General features: G+C 35.3%; 1 protein-coding gene across 10 annotated transcripts; it reads left to right on the top strand.

Moving 5' to 3' along the window:
* Positions 1–2,049: 2,049 nt before the first annotated feature.
* On the top strand, positions 2,050–23,286 carry epb41l3b (erythrocyte membrane protein band 4.1-like 3b). 10 transcript variants are annotated; one of them, XM_052548151.1, is made up of 18 exons: positions 2,105–2,209; positions 9,254–9,310; positions 10,420–10,575; positions 11,148–11,252; positions 11,336–11,378; positions 11,461–11,536; positions 11,993–12,211; positions 12,906–12,993; positions 14,890–15,042; positions 15,115–15,212; positions 16,046–16,209; positions 16,647–16,816; positions 18,719–18,790; positions 21,036–21,110; positions 21,194–21,292; positions 21,484–21,564; positions 22,083–22,202; positions 22,760–23,286. In XM_052548151.1, the coding sequence occupies exons 3-17, from the start codon at positions 10,522–10,524 to the stop codon at positions 22,191–22,193; spliced, it is 1,608 nt and encodes a 535-aa protein (XP_052404111.1). In that variant the 5' UTR covers positions 2,105–2,209; positions 9,254–9,310; positions 10,420–10,521; the 3' UTR covers positions 22,194–22,202; positions 22,760–23,286. The 10 variants fall into 10 exon arrangements, with proteins under 10 accessions (XP_052404107.1, XP_052404110.1, XP_052404111.1 ...); XM_052548148.1 differs by lacking the exon at positions 2,105–2,209 and adding an exon at positions 6,627–6,686 and having other exon boundaries at positions 9,233–9,310; XM_052548147.1 differs by lacking the exon at positions 9,254–9,310 and having other exon boundaries at positions 2,050–2,209; positions 10,430–10,575.
* Positions 23,287–23,811: the final 525 nt, after the last annotated feature.

Raw genomic sequence — 23,811 nt, 5'->3', positions numbered from 1 at the left:
TCTTTCATTCATTCTTTGTTTCATTGTCAATTTCATTGTTTTCTTACTTTTGCTCTTCGTGCCATTTTTTTTCTTTTTCTTTTTCTATCATGTTTTTTCCTTTCATGTTTCTGTTTTATATTTATTGTTTTCATTTTATGTATTTGTTATTTATTGGTTTATGTTTTAATTTCTTCATTTTCTTTTTTATTGCTTTGCACTTCATGCAATAATTTTTTCTTTCTTTTTCTTTCTTTTCTTTCTTATCTTTTCTACATTATTTTGTCTCTTTTCTCTTTTATTTATTCTTTTTTCTTTAATTTATTTTCTTTATTTTTATTTTTGTTTTATATTTTCATTTTGTTTTTCATTTATTTATTTTTTGTTTGTTGTTTCATTACTTTAATCCCTCATTCATTGTTTCTTTTTCCCTTCATTTTATTTTTTTATTGTTTTCTTACTTTCTGTGCTTTTTTATTTTTATTTTTATTTATTTTTTTCCTTTCTTTTTTCTCCTTCTTGTTTAATTGTTTTTCTTTTATTTATTTTCTTTTACTTTTTCTTTAATCTAAACCCTTTTACATTTTTATTCCCTAAAAAAGTTTTTATGTTTTTTAATTAATTTTTATTATTGTTTTATTTTCAATGAAATTTTCCTTTTATATTTTTTCCATTTGTTTCTGGTTTAATTTCTTTATTTTTATACGTTTGTTTCTTTTTTCTTTTAAATACATCCCAGTGTTTCACTTCGCATGTGTAATGTACTGTATATTGTAATAGTTTCAGTTGATAATTCACATGAAGCCCCTCATTAGTTGTTAGAGTCATTAACATGAATAATAATTATCCCGATGTAGAACAGTGTTGTGCCTTTATGACTTTAACTGTTTTGTGTGGCTCTGATCTACTCTTGTGTATCTAGACTCCACAGTTCACTGTACATCTATCATGATTTATATGTTTCCTGTAAAGTGATGATCAGCACTAGATCCTGAGACTGGAGTTACAGTAGGACTGCACTGATGTTCATGTGTTCAGGTGATAAACACACATAGATATACTGTAGATCACATTATGCAACTTTGCACATGCTGTTTCCTCTTATTTTAGTGAGCAGCAATAAGTGATGTAGCTGAGGACTCAGATTTTCTTCTGATTCTGAGTTTGTAGCTGTTCAATAGTTTTATCTGCTACATTAAAATAAAGTTATTTTAGATAATAGTATCTTCTGTGCTATAATTGGATTCATACTGACACCTAGTGGACAATTACTGTCACTGAGGGTACACTTCATTCAAAATATGATTACAAATATTATTCTAATTTCATAACAGATGAGTAGTTTGTGTGAAGCTGCCGTTAGAATAGATTTTAAATTATATTTAAGCAAAATTATCCCATGTTTCAGAAATATGCATAACTGATCACATTCATAAACTCTGCTTGACTCATATCTCAGCCTGTTTATCTGATCGAATGACTTTAAGAGATGAACTTTGACCTTCACTTTACTGATATTCTACGTGGCATCAGATGAACAACTAAACGATGATCTTATTATCGAAGATCGTCTCTTATCTTAATGTATTACACATTCAGTATTACTGCAGAATATAATAAAGATGGGGAAATCGGCCTTTAATTGTTGTAAAAGTTTTTATTATTTATTAAAAGGCTGCAAACTCTAAAATAAAAAACCTTCTGAACTTCGCAAGCAAAATCTAGCTACATTTTTAATATCATTTTATAATATAAACATAATATTTATGTTATAAAAATTATAATACATTAATCAACTATATACACACAAATAATTTTTTTACATTACAATAGGTTAAATATACCACATACTATACTAAATTTCCTATATATATATATATATATATATATATATATATATATATATATATATATATATATATATATATATATATATATATATAAATGAGAATAATCATTGCTGAAGAGTCACTTATATAATATGAGACTCAGTTATGACCCCAGGGAGGAGGGGATCACCGTCGGGGCGTGGTCAATACCTCAGTAAACCAATAGCAAGCAGCGGGGGCGTGGCCTCTCCGCCCCTGACTCCGCCCCGATTCTTGTGAACGCGAGCGTGATTGAAAGCGGAGCTCCGCAGGTGAAGCGCTCTCTCTGTGTTTGGAGCTCAAAGTGGATCAGATCTGCTCTGTCTCTGGTCCAGGATCATCTGAGAGCCACTCTGTGTCAGGTGAAGTCTGCTTCCTCTCTCTTAAGAGTCTGTGTCCTAGTGTATACGAACATACAGACGGGCTTGATAATGCATGCATATGTGATCACATGATATCAACATCGAAAACCTTCAGAGTTGAACTTTTGGTGTCCAACCACGGGAAATATTTACTTACAGTTTCCTAGAATCGTCAAATATAATAAATTATTTTTTTTTAACAGAGAAATATGATGTTGGCACATGCATTTGCAAAAAAATTGACAAGTGGGCAACCACTAATTAATTTTTTTTAATGTTTTCAGTATTTTTAACTATCTTTTTTACTTCAGGTCTTTTTTAAATGTTCACGTGGTGTTATAGATGAAATTTAGTAGTATGGTATTTCTGTAGTTTTAAATTATTATGGTTTTACAACAGCTGTGTGTGTAATAAGTTATGAAAGAATAGTTAAAAATGTAATTTTGATGCAATATATCACATCAAATTGCAGTATTGCGTGTCATACTTGTTTAAACTCTAAGCACATGTTGAATGTCTGATGTTGAAGCGGCTAGAGATGTTGATCGCTGTTTTTCCTTTCTTTTCTCCCTGGAATATGTGCTGATGGTGTGCGGATATGGATGTGCATCGCTGGGTGAGTCACTTTCCAAAAGAAACACGCGGATATCTTTGACATCTGGGGGTTTTCCAGACAAATCTATTTGGTGTAGCCTATTTACAGCACAGGAAACCCCCAAATCTGCCAAATCATTCTGCAGGAACTCTTTCAGATTCACTTTGGCATGCTATGGTTTAAAGAGCCCAAGCTGAGGCTGAAGATCAAATCAGAAAGAAAGCAATGAGCCGATGACATCAAAACAGTCAGATATCTTGGTTCCTCAGTGCTTTAGGAGTCAAAAGTCAGGTCTGGAAATTAAATCCTCATTGGTTTTCTCCAAAGAGAAGCTGATTTCAAACAGTAACTTTTTAAGAAAGAGCTGCTTTGATCTTTTGATACTTTGTGTATATGTGCTTCAAGAGATTGTAGCTTCCAGTTTTTGGTCTGGTTTTCCTACGCTTTCGTGTGTATAAGGTGCTGAGAGTGTGTTTCGTGTGTTTGAGTCATTGCTGTGTGACTGCAAACTCTTCAGAAAGAGGAAGAGATTTTCACTACGTTTCATTTCCTCTCGCCGGTTTTGCTGACGTGCGACAGGATTTTGGGCTTCTTCGAGACGTTATTAAAGGAGAAATGCATGCGAGTCTTCTCAGTAATCTGTGAGGAGCTTGATGAAGCACTGTTGCTTCACTTTCTGATTGATCAGCAGTCACTGGGGCAGATAAACGGGAAGAATTTAACCGTTCATGTTTATACAGTAGATGAGGAGCTGCTTCACATCAGTATACAGTCAATAAAGACTTTCAAGTATTACTTGTTTTTTAATTTTTATGTAAACACGGTAATTCTTAAGGACACTGGTTGCAATTTTACATTAAAATACTGTTAAATGTACAGTATCTGAGAATGAGTCATCTTATAATTTACAGTGAAAACAATCTTCGCATTTGATTGTTGTTCGTTAAAATAATTTTGTTTTGTTCACAATTAAACTCTAGTTCCATGAAACTTATTGTCCCTTAAATTTAGTGTTTTATTAATTTATTCGGATTCAGTTTTTTATGATTCATAAAAAAAATATATAAAAATGTATCATAAATAGTGGTGTCTAATAAAACTCATTAATAATACTATAGGAACTTATTGCATTTTTAATAAAATGAAAATCAAAAATTTAATTTACATCAACAAAAACACTGCATTTTATTGATTAAGCAAATAAATGTTATCAAATAAAATGATCTTATCATCAAATGATGCACAGCATGGCTTTTTAAATTAAAACATGAATTAAAAATATATTTGTTGATTTTTTTCTTATTATTATTACTTTAAAAATAACTTTTTCATATTTAATGCATGTTATTTGTTTGTTTGTTTGAGCTGGCAGTGAGATCCTGACATTGTCTTTTTAAAACCACAAATAAAATGTTGGTGTAAACAGAAACGAAGCACTGTTTGGGACGCTTCTTCAGTGCACGAGGGTCGTCTGTGATGCTGCTGGCCGTCAGCTCTCGGGGTCAGAGGTCACGTGGGCGTGGCTCAGTTTATCAGCTGATAAGAAGCCGCTCAAAGGTCTGAGCTCCTTTAGACTTTGCTCGTGCTCGTGTTGCACTTTTCCGTCCGAGTTCTTGAGTCCTGGTCCACGTGAGTTTAGCTCCTGATAACAGCACAGACCTTGTGTTCGGTCGAAGGTCTGATAAGACACTGCTTTTGTCCATATAAAGACAAGACAAGAGCCTATTATAGTGGATCCGTCTGAGAAACACTCCTGAGAAACATGAACATGCAGGAATCAACAGGGTTATAATTATGACATTCACACTTTTATAGCAGCTATCTTGACTGTTTACTTTTAAGAGTACACTACAAAAAAAATACAAAAATCACTCAGAAATAATGAATAGGCTTTGATTGCATTATGCAAATGTATAGATGTGTGAGAATGACCTTGAGATGTTCTTGACATCTTTTGTGAGATTCTCTTCATTAGCACCAGATAAAGCCTGATGTAAATACACTGTGTAATGATCTGAGGTCTGTGCGTTTAATGCTGATTGTTAAATGTGATGCTTCCTGAGCCTTTATAACTAACTGGAAGCAGAAGTTAATTAAGGATTTTGACATAGTCAGTAAGTGTCTGACTTCTGTGTGTTATCTTTTGCTTATGCAGCATCTAAAAGTGTTTGTGAAGCAGTATGAAGAAGTGCAGCGCGGTCATGTGCGGTCATTGTGCGTCTGAAACCGGTTTAGGATTGCTCAGACTCATACACTGGACTTTGTGTGTCATTCTGAGCTTGAGAAACGTCTCTGATTCCAGTTTAAGCTGCTCATGGTTCACAGCCGTTCGACTACAAGCGACTAACTTACTGACTGATTATATCCTTTATTTAAATTTAATATAAGCCGTTTTCTGGCACTTTTCAGGGACGTCAGCAACAGAGATTGATTTTACTGAATTGCTTAACTGGCAAGAATGTTTCATTAGAATGAACTGGACCGGTGATTGTGAATGTCATATTGCTTTAATATTAATGCAGGATGAACAAATCATTACGTTTGCATTTGAATTATATGCATTGATGAATTATTCACAGTGAACGTGAATTACATTTATGCATTAAGCAGACACTTTTATCCAAAGTGACTTACAAAAGATGAATAAAAACTATTTTCCAACACAATTTAAAATATTTAAAATTGAAAATGTATTTAAAAAAGAAATTATATTGCATTTGGAAACTTAAGATTATTTTATGGCATTAATATCTTTGTTGAATTGTTATGAAAATAATAGACCGACCACGACTTCAAAACACACGCTTTGTGTGTGTGAGAGGTGTATAAATACAGTTATAATCTCAAAACGTCATGATTAACAAACAGAACCTACAGCATTGAGACACAAATATAAAGACAAGAGAGTACAAAAAACCATGTTGTTTTCATCACAGACGCTGTAGAGTCAAAAGTTTGGAAAATAGCTTCATTTGCTTTAATATTTTCATTTGCTCTTTGGCTGTTTGTTATTTTACATCGAGCTTCTATTTATTTAAAATATAATATATTTTAATCATTGTAAAATTGAAAGAACTGAAGAGAATTTACAGATAAACAAGACATCCAAGAAAAAAAATGACATTGAGTTTACGAAAAAAATAAAATAATTATAATTAAAAAAATTGAATAAAATACATTTAAATAAATTAAATACAAATATAATATGTAATTTTTACATTTCAGTTAAATCAAGATCATCTAGATTTTTGTCATCAATATTTTTAATAGAGTTGAGAAACAAACAATTCTGCCATAAACACATGGTTTACTCTTTTACTTTTGTGTTAATTTTGTCTATAATGGAATTCACCTACAGTAGATTTAAATAAATAAAACTAGATAAATAAATTAAATGAGTAAATTCAGATGAGAACATTGAGAACAAACTATAAATAAAGAATAAAGTTTCGTTTTGATTAGGTTTCGTTTTTTTTTTTTTTTTTTTTTTTTTTTTTTGAGTATATTTAAGAGAACCAAGAAAAAAATAATAATTCGACATTAAAACATGGTTAAGAATACTTTTCTGTAATAATTGTAGCATTTTTTATTGTTAAATAATAATATCATTTTGCTTTTTCTTTTTTGAGAATATAAAAAATTACCAATTAATATAATACGGTTCACCAGATTTTGTTTTCTTTTATTTCTTCATTGAAAACGTATCTTAATAGATATCTAACATTATTGCGTGCGTCACAGCTGTTCGTATGATCTCGTGCTTTCAGCTGTTGCGTACAGTGCGTGCTGACGGTGACGTGACTTTGAATGCGCCGCTCGCTGCGCGCGCGCTCCCGCCAGTGCCGTCGGTGTGGTGTCGCTGAGAGAGGAGCGCAGAGTCCGGTAACGTTAACGAGTTTGTGTTGTTTTCTAGCGTTTGAGTGACATGCTTACCTACAGAAGCACCGAACATTGTGGATTAAACACATCTGTTTGTGATGTTTATGTTATGTTTAAAAGGCGTAGCAGCGAAACATCTGCGTGTGCGATAGAAAATAACGCTACATTCAGTATATTAGCGTCACGGATATTTAAGATTAACGTAACAGGTGTTTTATGAGTACAGTTATCCACAAAACATGATTTCTGCGCTGTCAAACGCAAAACGCTGGACATTTAACCAAAAACTGGGTTAGAGAAATATAGAAAGCTTGAGATTTGGATGTACAGTAACTTCTATATTGTATTGTTATTATTATTACTGACGCACGGTTATTATTTTTGGCGCGTTTTGTGTTTTTAAATACTCGGAACGCTTGACAGGTTTGAAATGAAGCAGACTGACAGTTAATTCCGATTAATGTTTCATGTCAGTGAAAAACTATGCTGTTCAGAATACCATTGATTTTATTACAGTACAGTACCAGTCAAATGTTTGGACACACGAATGTACTGTAATATACACAAATAATATCGGCTGATATATCGATATCGGCTATTACATTGTTTACTTTTACATATTTGTAGCTCATTATCCTAATTGGAATCAGTTGTTTGTTGCTTGATTGCATCATGCTTGCAGTAAAATCATAGACGGCTCTGTTGATTCCGGTTTAGATCATGTTTCTTACATTCCAGGAGTCACTTGTAGAATGTAGCTGATTGTGAATCAATATTATGTATTGATCAAGAGATAGAAGACTGTTTGTGAATGTTAACCAAGTTTGTTCAGAGATTTGTCACGTAACTTGATTTGCAGCGTGTTTATTGCAGGTTAAAGTAAGTTTCCAATGATACTTTATGATTTGATGATCACCGGCACAAATCTTTAACCACTGGGCCACAGAAACCTCACACAAGTCTGTTTCTGTAGACTGTTAATAAGTTTAGACTTCGCACTGTTCACTCGCATAAAGATGTTGGGAATATTTAAGATTTTTATATTGTTCATCAAGTTCACGGCTCACAGAAGCTGCATTTATTTTGAGAAAATGCTGTAAAAATGGTGAAATATTATTCTAATGTAAAGCATCTGTTTTCTGTGTGAATCTGTGTTAAAGTGTAATGTATTTCTGTGATGCTCCGCTGTATTTTCAGCATCATTCCTCCAGTCTTCAGTGTCACATGATCTTCAGAAATCAGAATAATGATTCAAGAAACATTTCTGATTATTATCAATGTTGAAAACATGAAAAAATAGTAATGATGCTGAAAATACAGCTGCACATCACAGAAACAAATTACACTTTACACAGATTCACACAGAAAACTGATGTTTTAAAATGTAATAATATTTCACAATTTGACAGTATTTTTGATCAAATAAACGCATGCATGGCGAGTATTTATCGTGTTATTCTTCTGTGAAATGTAATAATAAAGGGATTAACACACGCTACACTGACGTCAGGTCAGGACGGGTCGTGTGTCTCCAGCATCTTCTGTTTGGATGGGTTTTGCACAGATTTTTAAAGATGTTGTGGTATAAAGACTTTTATTTCATAAATGTGCGTGTTTTACGGCTCAGTGTGGAGATATTGGATGTACTTTAATTTCCTGAAGGGAAATTCCCAAAATATTCCAGAAAGTGAGTGAACTGTAAGTTTCCCTTCTGACTTTATGAAAAGAGATGGTTTATGCTCCAGCCACGAAAGTTGCGGAAATTGCATGTCACTGTCGCGGCTAGTTAGGACAAAAACTGATTACCACGAAGAAGATATACCTTTTATCACGGTGTTGCATCACGTGTAGTTAGGACACATGTTAGGCTACGTTTACACAGTGCTTTTTAGTTTTAAAATGCATAACTTTTGCTACATTTTTGTCTGTCGTTTACACTTCTCCAGGTTTTTGACCCTTGAAAATGGAGACGTTCGTAAATGCTGGAGACCCTGTTTTAGTTTGATGGGATGAGAGCTGTCACCTACTGTTTACTGTTTTTAGTTTGTGGAAAGAAAATTGGTATTGGCAGGTCACACTTACAAAAAAATCTGAATCAGCCAAGAAAATTGCAATAGGTGCATCTCTATTAAGAAGGCATTTGATTACAGCGATGTGGATGTTTGCACGAGTTCTAAGTAAAGTCCAGTCATGTTTATTATGCAATAGATAGCCTTAAATCAAGCAGCTTTACTGAATTAAGCATGAAAAAGCAGAGTTAGTGTTCTCTTTCTGATCTAAAGCGTCTCTCCGGTGTGGAGTGTGTTTGAGTGTTGCTGTCACTAGTTGACGCCGGTCACAGATAAACACAAGCTGACACGCTGTGTACAGGAACACACTCTGATCCTGGAGTTCTTGTGCTTTCAGAAACACAGCGTAAACATCCCGCTAAATATAAACTCCTGTCATGTTTCTGTGCTCTGATTCCCACATTAACACACACTGCTCACTCCAGTCCAGTGCTGTTGTGAAACGTCTGAAGATAGATATATGGGTGCGTGTCGTTCCAGTGTAACTGACCATGACGACAGATCCAGACTCAGAATCAGAGCACAGCAGACGGACGATCATCAGCACACGACGGCCCGGTGAGAGCCTCACAGACATCCAGTCTTTAGTGTAGTGTCGGATCAGAAGCCTATAGTCTGCTTCTCTTTACAGCTTAGTCACTAGTTACTAATGTCATGCGTTACAATGTTGCGCTACTCACTAAAAAAGTTATGCATTACGTTACTTAGTTACTTTTTTGGGAAAGTAATGTGTTATGTTACTTTTTAAATCTGGACAGTGCTTAAATGTTTGTTTTTAATGTTAAATTGTATGTAAAAGCCCTTTCACAACAAAAGTGAAACGCACACGTCTGAGTCTGAAGGAAATGTGAGTTCAGATCTGTACAGTAGAGGGCGCAGCTGTCAGTCAACACATGAGAAACAAAAGATGAGATTAAAAAGTAATGCATTAGTTTACTAGTTAAAGTAAGCTTCTAATGCGTTACCCCCAACACTGCTAGTGATTTTAATGAACCAATGTCCTTTCTTTAATCCCAAGAATCAGTCCATGCTGCTTTCAGCTGATGCATGAACAAAACTGAATCAGACAGTCTCATCCTAAAATCTATGTTACTTTAAAAATGAAGCAAAGTCTCAGCTTTCAGATTCTGTCAGTTTTATTATGTGGCTATTTAATAACAGATGGCTGTTTAAAGTTTAAAGCCAGATTATTGCTCTAAAGTGAAAGATGTTCATTAACATTGAAATAAATCTATTTTTAATGAGACTGTCCTTTCTGATAGTTCATTTAGATCAGATTTTTTATATTTAAAACCATACAATTATATTTTTTAAACGTATTTTGTTTCAACAAGTTGCCATTTTAAATTTGTATTTTGTTTAACCTGATGTACTAAAGTGGAAATAAAATTTATAAAAAACTTTTAAGGACTTATTTATTACAGTTGTTATCACAAGTAAACCTGTGGATTCTTTTATAGAATTTTGAATCTTTTTGTCGGAGTCATGTTTTATAAAAATAATGTTTAACTTGCATCTGCCGTTATTGTAAATACAATCAACCAATTTACAAACTAATTCAGACTATTAATAAAACTGTAATAGCATCTCAGTGATGCTAAAATAATATAATAATAAGACTGGTTGAGATATTTGGATGAACTGGTTTGCTGTGTTTGGGTCCGCAGGGTCACGCAGAGGTCAGATCGGCGGATCAGCAGCAGCACGAGGACGACTACGTTTCCCAGAAGTCTTTGAGCAGCAGAGGCAGGACTCCGAGACTGAAGGTCATGGAGTGTAAGGTCAGACTGCTGGACGGCTCAGACTACACCTGCACCGTGGAGGTGGGTGATGAAGATGAGGATGAAGGACAGTTACAGATCAGAATAGTGTCCAGAAATGTGTGAATTTTATTTACTTTTTTTATTTTTCTCAGCTAAACATTTTGAATTAAATTTCATGTTTAAGCTTGTTTATATGGTTGCACAATTTGACCAAAAAATATTGTTTGGTTTATTCATCAATATGACTATAAGATAATAATACTTTTTATTGTGATGATTATTATTAAATAAAAAATAGAAGTAAAACAATAAATATACTAACATTGTAATACTATTGTAATTCTGTTTTACACAAAAACTAATATTTTTTCGTAATATCTTCAAAACCTTTGTGATTCAACAATTACAACATATTGCATTTTTCTTTAAGTAATTAAAAAAATGTTTATTATCATCGTTTTTTTTTTTATTGAAGCCTGTTTGTGTTTGCATCTGCAGTCCAGAAATCTTTTCCATTCTATCGTTTCATATCGAGACTATTGTGATATTGATAATATATTTGCATCCCTACAGAGTGCTGATTATTGGCTGTACTGTCCCTTTAAGACTCTGTGTGTGTTTGTGTTCTACAGAAAAGAGCGAAAGGTCAGGTTCTGTTCGATAAGGTTTGTGATCACCTGAATCTCCTGGAGAAGGACTATTTCGGCATCACGTACCGGGACGATGAAAACCAGAAGGTGTTTGTCAGTCTTCTTCCTCTGATCTGATTTCATGTCTCTCAGCCTGTTTTTCAATGAAGAACCTCCTGCTTTTCCCACAGAGCTGGCTGGACGTTTCTAAAGAGATGAAGAAGCAGATCAGCAGTACGTCTCTCCCTCACACACTCCTGCTTTGTCTCCATCCAAACCTCTTCAGGTTCTTACAGGAAGGTCTTGTGTTTTTCAGCTGATCCCTGGAACTGTGCCTTCAGCGTGAAGTTTTATCCTCCCGATCCATCGCAGCTCTCCGAGGACATCACCAGGTTTATTTTATTAATTAAAATAATATTAATAACAACGAAGCCAAAGCTAAATTTCTCATTTGCATTGAATTCAACTTGATGTACCAAAATAACCAAAACTAAAATGGAAATAATACAAATAATGAATAAAATAAACAATAATTGTATTAATATTTTATTTATAATTTTTTTTCTTTTTTGTTGTTTTATTTTATATTATTTTTAATATTTTAAATATTTATATTCATTAATACATAAAAAAACTACATGGCATAAAAAAACTCATTACTATAAATGTAACAAAAAAAAGATGAAAAGAAAAATGAATTTAACTTCTAATATTTCAGTGATTCTAAAATAACACTTGTGTTAGATACTTTTTAGTATCTTAACACTTTTTTGTATTAGATGGAGTTTTAGTAAAGTTTTTAGTAGTGTAATAGAGGTCTATTAATCACTTCTCTCTCTCTCTCTCAGGTATTTCCTGTGTCTGCAGCTGAGAGATGACGTGGTTTCTGGCCGTTTGCCGTGTTCTTTCTCCACACACGCAGTGTTGGGCTCCTACACGGCTCAGTCGGAGCTGGGAGACTGTGACTCGGAGCTGCAGGGCTCCAGTTACATCTCTGACATGTGTCTGGCCCCGAATCAGACCAAAGAGCTGGAGGAGAAAGTGCTGGAGCTCCACCGCGGACACAAGTGAGTTTTACATCATGAGAAACACTCCTGTCACACCCTGGTATTTGTGTGTCATCGAGATACTATTAAAATATATTTCATCTGTCCTTTAAATATTTTCCATTTTGGTTAAAGTTGTAATTATTTTGCTGTTCAATGTAGTCCTCTCTTATTAAAATGTACCATTATTCTTCTGTAGTATTATTTTGGACAACTTCAGTGATTTTGTGTGATTTACTTGCAAACTGAAGAAAAGTTTGTGTTCTTTAAGACACTTAGCGACTTTGCTTCATGCATAAAAAAAGTGTAAAATCCTGAAAAAATCTGATTTCTTGATGATTTGATATTTAAGAATAGAGATTTTATAATTTCTAAATATAGAGAAAAAGTAGAACCGAATGACTGAGAAGTCAATAAGTGCTCCTCTGCTGCCATCTACTGGTTATAATGGGGATTTTATATGAAAAAAAAATAATTTACGCAAGCGTTTGTTTGACACAAAGTATATTTTGGTCATCCCATTCAAATATAATATTCAGATTTGATCATTTTAGAGTTTTTAAGTTCTGAATGTTTAAGGATGAGAATGAATGAATTCCTTCATATTCATATCAAGTGTTTAAAAGTTCACCTGCAAACACGGGGAATCTGTAGGTGTGTGTTCACCGGTTCATTTATCAGTAATCTGTGTGTGTGTGTGTGTGTGTGTTTACAGAGGAATGACTCCTGCTGAAGCTGACATGATGTTCCTGGAAAACGCAAAGAAACTCTCCATGTACGGAGTCGACCTGCATCATGCCAAGGTGTGTGTGTGTGTGCGTGTGTGTGTGCTGTTTTAACACTTCTCTCACCAAACTGCTGCAGTGCTGCTCGTCCTGACATTACAACAGTTAAAAATCACAATCAATTAAGACAATTGTTGTCTTATACAAGTTTTCTGAAATGTCTAAATAGGCAAATTAGGCATGATCTAATTAAATGTGCACACATTTACGCAAATAGACAAAAAGTGAAGTCAACTCATTTTCAATAGAATCATGTTTAATAGTGAAGTTTGTTGTGGAAAACTACATTACCCATGATGCTGTACAGGAAATTCCACCAATCAGGGAGTTGGAGCAAACAACGTGCCCAAAAGCGATCTTTAGCTCCGCCCACTCCCATGAAGCGCAAAATACTTTATTTTCTTGCTTCAAATGAAAGTTTGTAGTGCTTGATTCTCTTTGTAGCTGGTTGCTTTAAAAAATCCCTGTTAGAACAATGAATGGCAAAAATACTTCAGAAACCAGCGCTGCTGAAAAAGTGGGCTGATGAACTCCGCTCAAGTGAAGTGCATTAGCCCCGCCCACTTTTTCAGCGACAGCTCATCCAATCAGATTTCCGATCATGATTTATCATTGTATAATGTTTATTTAAACACTTGTGTTACACCGATAATGACACTGATCCTGAAGTGAAGTGTTACATAAAAGCATCATCAAATTATTTCAGATATTTAATAAACACAGCCATTTTAAAGGCACAGGGAGCAATTTCTCAGAAACACTGTTGAAAGCAGATTGAACCGAGCAGGTTTGAAGGTTTTTTTTTTTTTTTTTTTACATTTTAAAAGTTATTGAATTTTTCCCAACATTTCTAGCTCTCACTGCCCAACGCGTTATTTTCAGAGTGTCTCACTTTTACACGCTTGGTGTTTCTAATACACATCTCCTGAATGAGTCTAGAGTCACTCGATCAAAGCAGATGTGACCCTGGAGAACAAAACCAGTCTCAAGTATCTGGGTTATATTTGTAGCAATAGCCAAAAATAAACATTGGATGGGTCAAAATTATAAAAATAAAAAAATGTATGCCAAAAAATCATTAGGATATTAAGTAAAGATCATGTTCCATGAAGATATTTAGTAACTTTCCTACCGTAAATATATAAAAATGTAATGTTTGATTAGTAATATTCATTGCTAAGAACTTCATCTGAACAACTTTAAAGATGACTTTCTCAATATTTAGATTTTTTTGCTCCCTCATATTCCAGATTTTCTAATAGTTGTATCTCAGACAGATATTGTCCTCCGAACAAACCACACATCACTGGAGAGATCAGCTGGCTGCCAACGAAACATTTTAAATTTGTTAAACTTTTTACTAAAACAATTAAAATTTTATTAGAAATTTAATAGGAAAAAATATCATACATACAGTACTATACATGAAAAAAAAAAATACAAAACAGTTTTTATTAATATTTTAAGTTTTATATTACATTTTCATTTTAATGTTGAAATTTTAGTTGTGTTTTTGTCCTTTTTTAAATACATTTTTATTTAAATAAAATAACATAAAATAAATTTACTTTAATTTACCAAGACAACATTTCTTAAAAAGTAAAATATGAAACTTAAAAGTAAAATATAATAAAATCTAATAAAAAAAAATGTTTTTTTACAAAAACTCTTATTATATCAATGATATAAAAATAACTTTTGGGTATAAAAAAAACTATGTGTGTGTGTGTGTGTGTGTGTATATATATGTGTATATGTGTGTGTGCATATAATATAACATGTTATATATATATATATGTATATATATATATAATTTTTAGTATTTTGTGGATGTAGTTGAAGTGTTGTAATAACCCTGCTGTGATCTCTTGTGCTGCTGATGTGAGTGTGAAGCGGTTCCTGTGTTTCTGTCAGGATTCAGAGGGTGTGGAGATCATGCTGGGAGTTTGTTCCAGCGGCCTCCTCGTCTACAGAGATAAACTGCGCATCAATCGCTTCGCCTGGCCCAAAATAATCAAGATCTCCTACAAGAGGAACAACTTCTACATCAGAGTGCGTCCAGGAGAGGTGAGATGGACTGCTGCTTGTCTGATGGAGTGTGAACGAGTCTCAGACGCTTGTCTTTCTGTCTCCTCTCAGCTGGAACAGTTCGAGAGCACCATCGGATTCAAGCTCTTCAGTCACAAAGCAGCAAAGAGACTCTGGAAAGTGTGTGTGGAGCATCACACCTTCTTCAGGTCAGCTGTGCGCGTTAGCATTCAGCATTTTTATTTCTTATCTAATCGTTTTTGTCATTTTTATCCATTTTTATTTTTTACTATTTGTTTCTTTCAGTTTGTCGTTTTACTGCTTCGGTTTAAATTGAACATTTATATTATTGAGATATTAATATAGTGTTTATTTATATTTTGAGTTGGTTTTGATTTTTTTTTCTATTGATTTTTATTTTATTAATCTGAAATTGTGTTTTTGTAATTTTGTTAGGTTTTTTAAAAATATGTACATTTAGTTTTTATTCATTTTTATTTCAGTTTGTCATTGTAGTAATTCACACTAAAAAAAAAGTTTTATTTATAATAGTTTTATTAATAATATTCATAGGTTTATAATTAAAATTAGTTTTTATTATGTTTTTATATTTTCTGCTTTATTTTTTAGAAATACGTATTTTTAAAAAAATATGTATTTTATAGTTATTTTTATTTTAAAATATATACAAATATTTTTTTTGTTATTTTAGTTCGTGAAGTTAAATTAAAATGAAAATGAAAAATGTTGCTTTGGCAACTAGATAAAATAAAATATTATTTCTTATTTTATTTTGTTTCAGATAGCAGTTTTTATGTTCTTAAAATACTTGAGTTTCTTCAGTGCTTTATAATTAACTAAAAAAAATAAAATCTTTCTCCTCTTTGTTTTTTTTTTACCAAATAACTGGTATAAACAAATGTTTTGTCATAATATTTCATCTTTTGTGGTTGAAAATGTGTAAGGTTTCCATTAAAAGCATCAGAGGATGTTTAGATGTAGATGATCACTAACTAGCGTTCTGATTCTTGCGTCCTGATAGGCTGGTTTCTCCTGAAGCTCCGCCCAAGCGCTTCCTGATGTTGGGCTCAAAGTTCCGCTACAGCGGCCGAACACAAGCAGAGACGCGCCGCGCTAGCTCTCAGATCGCTCGGGCCGCTCCACAGTTCCAGCGACGACACACGGTCACCGCTAGCATGGACAGCAGTGCGTAACACTAGCTCACACTGACCTGCCGGACACGGCTGTGCTTAAAATGCATTACAAGTCTGTGTGTCCTAAATGCATCCTTCTTCAGAAATTACAATTAATGTACACCTAAAAAAAAAATATATATATATATCTCATGTGTATTATTATATATGTAATATTTATTTAGAAATTATTTATATTATTGATATAATTCATTAACTTTAGTGACATAATTAAAGCAAATTAAAGCAAAGCCGTTAATATTGTTCATGTATAATAATATGAATGCAGATAGTGATTTATTTTATATATATATATATATATATGGTATGTTCTGGTGTATAAGGTACAAAGGAGTTTTGCATATATAAATACTGATTTGTTCCTCTCTTTTGATGTAGGATCAAATGTATCTTTTCTGAATGATTGTAACAATGTATCTGTGTGATCAGTGACGGTCACCCATGACAACGGGAAGAACGCCACACCTGCTGTTGCTATAGATGACCTCATCACCTTGGAAACGCCAGAGAAGAAGGAAGAGGAGATGAACTCAGTGGAGGAGGAGAATAAAACCAGTGCTGACGAATCAGAACAGGCCCCGCCCCCCTCCGTCACCAAGGTAACGTCAAATGAGTGACACTTCAGTAAAAGTCAAATGACTTTTTGTTGCATAATCACTAATGTCTGGATTTTAAATGATGACAGTTTATCTCGTAGCAAAATGTTCAGATAAAGCTTTGAAAGTTTCCTAAAAATGTAAACCTCAGATTTCAGGGTTAAGTCTTAATAATAATTGATTAATAAATGGATTTATGTATTTTATCTGCTCCATAAATAGTCCTAGATAACTTCTCCGAATAGTTTAAATGTGTAGAATTAAACAGAGGCTTGTTTTTCATCAACCAGTCACAATTTACAGCAGGGCATGCAATTTGAAAATGTAGTACCATTTCTCTGAAATTTCTATAATTATTATTTTTTTTATAATAAAAAAGGATGTCTAATCAATTCTAACCAGCTTTCTTGCTCCTCTCTTGACCACACACGTTTTTGTTTCAAACATTATTTTTTACGCATGCCTGTTTTCTCCCGCACAAGTGAATGTGTAGAAAAGCATCAGATCGGATCAGATCGATGTTGATCAAACTGTTGTTTTCTCTTCTCTTGACCACACATCATTTTCTGTCAAACATGCATACTTTTATTTCATGCATGCATGTTTTCCCTCCACCGTCATCAGTCGTGTCCGTACTCATCGGATCCGTTGGGATCTGAGCTCTCTCTCCCGTCTTCTCCCGTCTCGTCCACTAAAGTGCGCAGGAGACGCAGAGACATCAGCCGCAAGCACGCTTCCTCCGTCAGTCCGGCCAAAACCACAGCGGGCCGCCGGCGGCGTCAGGCCCAAGCGGATCGTAAAGCGTCTCGCACGCAGACACTGGACCAGAGGAGCCGAGGAGGAACGCTCTTCTCCTTCTCTCTGCCCTCGCTGCTGGACCTCGACGGTTACCTGAGCTTCCCTGACCGAGAGCCCATCACGTCTCCCTCGCTCATCCCCTGCTTCCTCTTCATCTTCTTCTTCCTGCTCTCCACCTCGTTCTCCGTGCCGTACGCGCTCACGCTCTCCTTCCCGCTGGCGCTGTGTCTCTGCTATCTGGAGCCGCGTCGCTCGGATCGTCTCTGACGCAGGGCTTCCAGGACCGCTCGGACGCGAGGTGTGTGTGTGTGTGTGTGTGTGTGTGTTAGAGAGAGTGTTTCATCTGTTCGTTCTCATTCACCACATACTGTGCGCTTAATGTCATCATTACTGTTTGGAAAAGGCTCTTCCACAGTTCATGTTCTCATGGTCTCTGCTGCGAGACGAAGAGCAGACCTTCCTTTCGTGTCGAGTCACATCCTCATCAAGAATATCTGGTCTGTAATGATCTGATCAGGGTTTTTTTCCTTTATTGCTGCGTTCTTCCGGGATGTTCTTTGCTCGAACAGACAGACAGCGATCAAACAAACTTCACGTGTGATGAGGACACATCAGCGACTGAGGTGTGTAGTTTAGTGACTTTTATTCTCAGTAGCTTGTGTTTTTGTGCTTTTAATGAGTGTATAACTCGTCTCTCGTCCTCTCTTTCAACTTCTTACTCCTTACAGTCTGACTTTGAGGACAGCTTTGACATAAGGACACAGGTATCGATCATCTAAGGTGTTCTGAGAAGAAAGAACCCACTTTAAGGTGGTTCGATGGTCTTTTATGGGTTTTATTTCGAGCTGGTCAGGCTGAGAAACCAGCAAACCTCCATAGACTGGTTTGAAGCCAATCATCATCATCCTGTTTGTCTCCGCTGCAGATACTGTGATGCTGATGCTTCTCACAGGCATTTAACCCAATAAAACCATCTCCTGACTGTTGGATATGAAGCGTTTGTTTAGTTCCTAAGCCGTTTAGTTTTCTGGAGTGTTTATTTCACACCACCAGCCTCTGACACAATTATCTTCTTTAACGAACGCTTCTTCTCTCTTGTGTCTGTAGATGTCAGAGGAGGATAAAGCTGAACCTGAAGGTGTTCCAGTGAAGCCGGATCGTTCGTCTGATGCTGTGGAGGTTAGATATTTCTGTTCACTACATCATAAACACGTGTTTGTTTACTAAATGCATAGTGAAGATCGTGTCTCAATACATGAGCACATGAACGATCTCTAGACCTGCTCTGAGAGCCCTTCTGAGAAAAACTGAAGTCAACCTGTCAAAATAAAAGTTCGGTTAACTCAAAGAAGAAACGGAGACACATAACGTAATGTAATGATAGTATTACTAGTAATAATACAGTTATTATTTAAACATGATTTGATTAGAAAGATGTTCCAGAAAAAATATTTACGTGAATTTATTGAGCAGAAAAAACACAGTATTTCTGAAAAAATTAAACAGAATTATTATTTTTATTTTTATTTTATTTTTTGTTGGGGCGGGGGCATATTTAATAGGACCTTAAAATGTAATTTATGTTAAACTTTTAATAAATTGCTGCTCATTGTGTAAGTTTCATGGTTTTTATTAATTAGACAAAAAAGATGGTTAATTATTAAAACGACTAGAAAATTAAAATGGTAAAAAAAACGAATTTTGAAAAACATAAAACTTAATTTGGAAAAAATTAAACAGTCCTACATATGCTTAGAAGAAATATGCTTTCGGGGTGTAATATAACCTGAATGTGTTCACGAGATTGACCTGATTTAGTCAGACGTGATGTTGTGAAGCTCAGAGCTCATTTACAGCGCTGTCACAGAATCGTGGGAACTTCTGCATAATCTGGAAAACCGTCGAGCGGATCTTTCTGAAGCCCTCCCTGAGCAGCGCTATCTGAGTCTGAAACTCAAAGAGGAGATCCCCGTCTGACTGTGAGACGCTCTTCAGGATCACTTTAATCCGTCTGGGAAACGTCTCTGAGATTAATAAGACGAAATCTCATTTAACACTTCCTCATCATAGATCACATCACCGTCGTCGTTTCTCAAAGACCTGCGGTAAATCTACAGATTGATGTTGTTCTCTCAAGCTTCAGATAGCAGCTGTGAGACACTGAATTATGAAAGAAGCACACAAGGGTTGTGTATCTCACAGACAGATGGAGATCAGATCAGACAGTAGAGATGCTTCTGGACTCAAACTAAACCTGGATTATAGAAATCTTGTCAAGACAAGCCAGAGAAACCTGGAGCGTTTGTCCATCAGATACGCAGCTCAGCTGAAGCTTAGGTTCACATGCAGCTAGTGTCAGTCGTTCACGCTCACGGTAATATTGCATTGATTTGATTAAATCCTGTCTGCTCTCCGGTCAGCTTTATATTACTGTAGTACAGTAGAGATGAGTTAGAAGCAGATTAGATGCGGCAGGAAACAGCGCTTTTGTTTCCTGTCTTTCTTTTAATGAAGTGAATCAGGGTGATTACGGTTAACGGTTTTATTGCTGTGTTTGAAGGATTTTATTTCAGCTAGATGCTAAGGTAACATTCTCCATTTCAGTTTAGTTCCAAGCTAGAAATTAAAACTTCATTGGAACTTTATAGACATTTAATAGAACTGATGAAATGGACAAAAGCACAACTAAATGAATTACTTCAACTTTAACTAAAATTTAAAATGAAAATCGTAAATATAAAATTATTCATAAAATCTATAAAAGTATAGAAATGGTATAGTATATAAATACTAAAATAGCACTGAAATTAACCATATATTTTTTTCTTGACTTTTTGGCAATTTTTCAGACATCTTCTATATTTAGACATTCTCAAAGAGTAATGCTAACACTAGTTTGTGTATATATATATATTTTATACACATGTGGGGTATAAATGTGTACCTAACAGTTGTTTAAACCTGACAAAATCTCCTCTTGCTTCACTACTGGAGGTGTTTGATGAGTCCCTGATTAATTAAGTCTTCATCTCATGATCACACTCTTCATCACGTCTGGAGGAGTTTCTTCATGAGCTGCTGGACATCTCCATCTTTTGAGAACGTTGGGCCTGGTTTAGACTTTGACAAATGGTTGAATTGAAACTGATTGTCAAGTTACATTTATTTCTGTTGCGCTTTATACAATACAGATCATTTTAAAGCAGCTTTACTTTAATAAACCGGAGGATATCATCAGAAATGGATCAATAATCCTCTCAGCTGTACAGATTTATACAGATCTTGACAATCTGAAGAGTTTAGTGTTGGGTCCCTTATCACTTAAATGAGCAGCTGTCTTCATAATGAACAGAAATGATTAATCCATCACTGAAGGGTCATTCAGCAGCTGTGTTTGAGAGAGGTGTGTGTGTTTGTGAATCAGCAGACGGAGGAAGTGCTTCAAGATGTTTCTGTGGTTCACACCGAGACCAAGACCATCACATACGAGTCTTCAGAGGTGAAGCGCTCTCATCACGGTCTGATGCTGCTGCTGGTGTGTGTGCTGGTGTGTGTGTAACACCTGTGTGTGTGTGTGTGCAGGTGGATGCGGACGGTGACTCAGATGCAGGCGTCCTCATGAGCGCTCAGACCATCACATCAGAGAACGACAGCAGCAGCACCACCACACACATCACCAAGGTCACACACACACACACACACACAAGTGTTGCTTTTGATAAAACAGGCTCGCTTTCATCATCACAAAACATCTTTATCCTTGTATTGTGATTGTGAAGAGCTGTAAGTTCAGGCTGTTGCTGTGCTGGAGTGTTTTCTCCTCAGATGTGATGTGAATTGATGGTGTGTGTGTGTGTGTGTGTGTTTGTCAGACGGTGAAGGACGGTGTTTCAGAGACTCGCATCGAGAAGAGGATCGTCATCACAGGAGACGCAGACGTGGACCACGAGCAGGTGCTTAACACACACACACACACACACACACACACACTCATCAGCTCTGCAGATCACCACTAACATTTACTCGTACATCTCGTTATAAACACAGTTCACAATACTGCTGCAAGACTGCGTGTATTCAGACTCATCAGCAGTAAATGTCACATTATATATATATATATGCATTATTTGTTTTGAAGCAAAAATATTGATTTAAACAACTGTATTAAGGCCATTGTCAGGCATAACTATTTGTTCAATATTTATTGCATTAATTGCATAAAGGTTCAAGAAAAAAAAATAAAGCTGCGTTTACTCTATTAAGGTTTTTTCAGACCATTTCTTCCATCTTTTAAAAAGACACATTTTCTATTATTTGAAATGATTTCTTTAAATTGTGTGTGATATGATGATGATGGATTCTTCTGACTATAATCAAATCTTATAATGGTTCAGCAGATCTGTATTTAATGCACGTTACTGATGATTGATCTGTGGTCTCTGTCTCCCTCTGCTGGTGCATTGTGGGTCAGGCTCTGGCTCAGGCCATTAAAGAGGTCAAAGAGCAGCACCCAGACATGTCGGTCACTAGAGTAGTGGTTCATACAGAGAGCGAGATCTCAGCGGCTGACGGTGACGTGTGAACCTCGGAGGTAAGAGGGTTCGAGCTCTGCATGCAACCGCTGCCGCTCTGGAGTCTAACGCTTCATGCTTCATCATCAACCTCCTCCCAGAATGCCTTTCAGTGCTGACCTCTGACCTCACGCTGTGTCTTGTGTGGCGCTCGCAGTGACGTGTGAAGCATGCTGGGAAGGTTTCAGAGCGTGTTTGTGTGTGACGCTGTGTTGCTCTGCTCTGCTTCTGTTCACAGAAAACGTCTGGCTCATATTTATCTCTTAAAAACAAAAAAAAGTCTTATTTAAAATATTTGTTTCTGATTACAGTAATGAGAATCTACTGTTTATCATTGAGCATTTCAATAAAATAAAAGATCAATTATTGGGTTAAATATTAATTGCCATGAACAATAAAAAACAAAAAACATATTTTTATTTTTTTAAGTTGTATTTTTATTTTTGTAGTTACTATGTATTTTTTCGCTGAGGTAGAATATGCAGGGTTCCTCCAGGTCTGGAAAGTGTGTAGGAATCCTGAATCTGATCCGGACATGTTTTCTCGTCTGATTCCACACTCTGATTGTGTTTTTTAGGAATGAGCTCGTGACCTCTGACCTTTGACCTCCAGATCTTCATCATCAAGCCATCAGCTTCACCCTCGTCAAACTGAGATGATGGACTCAGAAACCAAAAAGGGGGAAAAGTGAAATTTCCAGGAAAAACCTTCGCCTTAAAACACCTGATTTCTTCAAATGATTCAAAATATAAATTTCTGCCACTTGGGTTTCTTTCACAGACACACGTCCAGGTCTAAATCAAATCAGATTTCAAGCTCCAGAAGACAAACGCAGCTGAATTGAATCAGAAGTCCATTTTTATTGCAGTAGTTGTTTCACGAGTTGATGTTTTTCTGGCACTGTGCATTAAACATGCAAATGAGTGAAGAGAAACACACTTTATAAAACACTGAAACTCCCTGAGAAATCCCTCCGCCTGACCTTTGACCTCCTCCTACATCTGACCCTGTTTCAGAGTGTAACGGGACAGAACTGAGAGATGCATGTCATCGGTGTGATCTGTTTTGAGTTTTTATTTTGTAATAAAAGACTGTTGAACTGGATGTTTGTGATCATTGAGGATCTTCTCACGCAGCTTCACCAACACGGAGATATCAGAAATAATGTTGCAGATTATTCAACTTATTATTTACAGAAACTAGGAGAGGCAATGTATTAATTGAGTATTTTTAAATAAAAAGCATGATTTCCAAATGCATCTCAATGAATTTCCTTGATTCTTCCTCTGTGTGTGGAGTTTGCATGTTCTCCCGTTTCTTCCCAAAGACCAGACCGTAAGAAGAAAACTGATTCCTCCACTGCTTCGTGATTAGAGAAGTTTGTTCAAAAACAATTTCTTACCTGGTTAAATATTTTCAAGTCTGATCGAACCCAAAAAAATCCATATTCAATATAGAAATATCTGTATACTTGTAAGACTTGATTCATTTCCGGGACTTTTTCGCATCTATAGATCATACTTTAAATACTTTATTCCTGCTTCTGAAATCAAATATAACATGTCAGTTTTCATCTTTTGATGCGTTTGCTCTGATTTTTTTAAGGCTTCTTATCAGTTATTATTTTAC

This window comes from Carassius gibelio, chromosome B2 (genome assembly GCF_023724105.1).
Source record: "Carassius gibelio isolate Cgi1373 ecotype wild population from Czech Republic chromosome B2, carGib1.2-hapl.c, whole genome shotgun sequence".
Classification (NCBI taxonomy): domain Eukaryota; kingdom Metazoa; phylum Chordata; class Actinopteri; order Cypriniformes; family Cyprinidae; genus Carassius; species Carassius gibelio.
The sequence above is the reverse complement of the archived record's forward strand: the minus strand, read 5'-3'. Positions and strand labels throughout refer to the sequence as shown.

Coding starts and splice junctions, on each gene's coding strand:
- epb41l3b (XM_052548142.1), top strand. CDS start 6,612: ATGCGCCGCTCGCTGCGCGCGCGCTCCCGCCAGTGCCGTCGGTGTGGT. Junction 11,379..11,460: donor GATGAAGAAGCAGATCAGCA/GTACGTCTCTCC, acceptor TGTGTTTTTCAG/CTGATCCCTGGAACTGTGCC. Junction 15,213..16,045: donor GAGCATCACACCTTCTTCAG/GTCAGCTGTGCG, acceptor GCGTCCTGATAG/GCTGGTTTCTCCTGAAGCTC.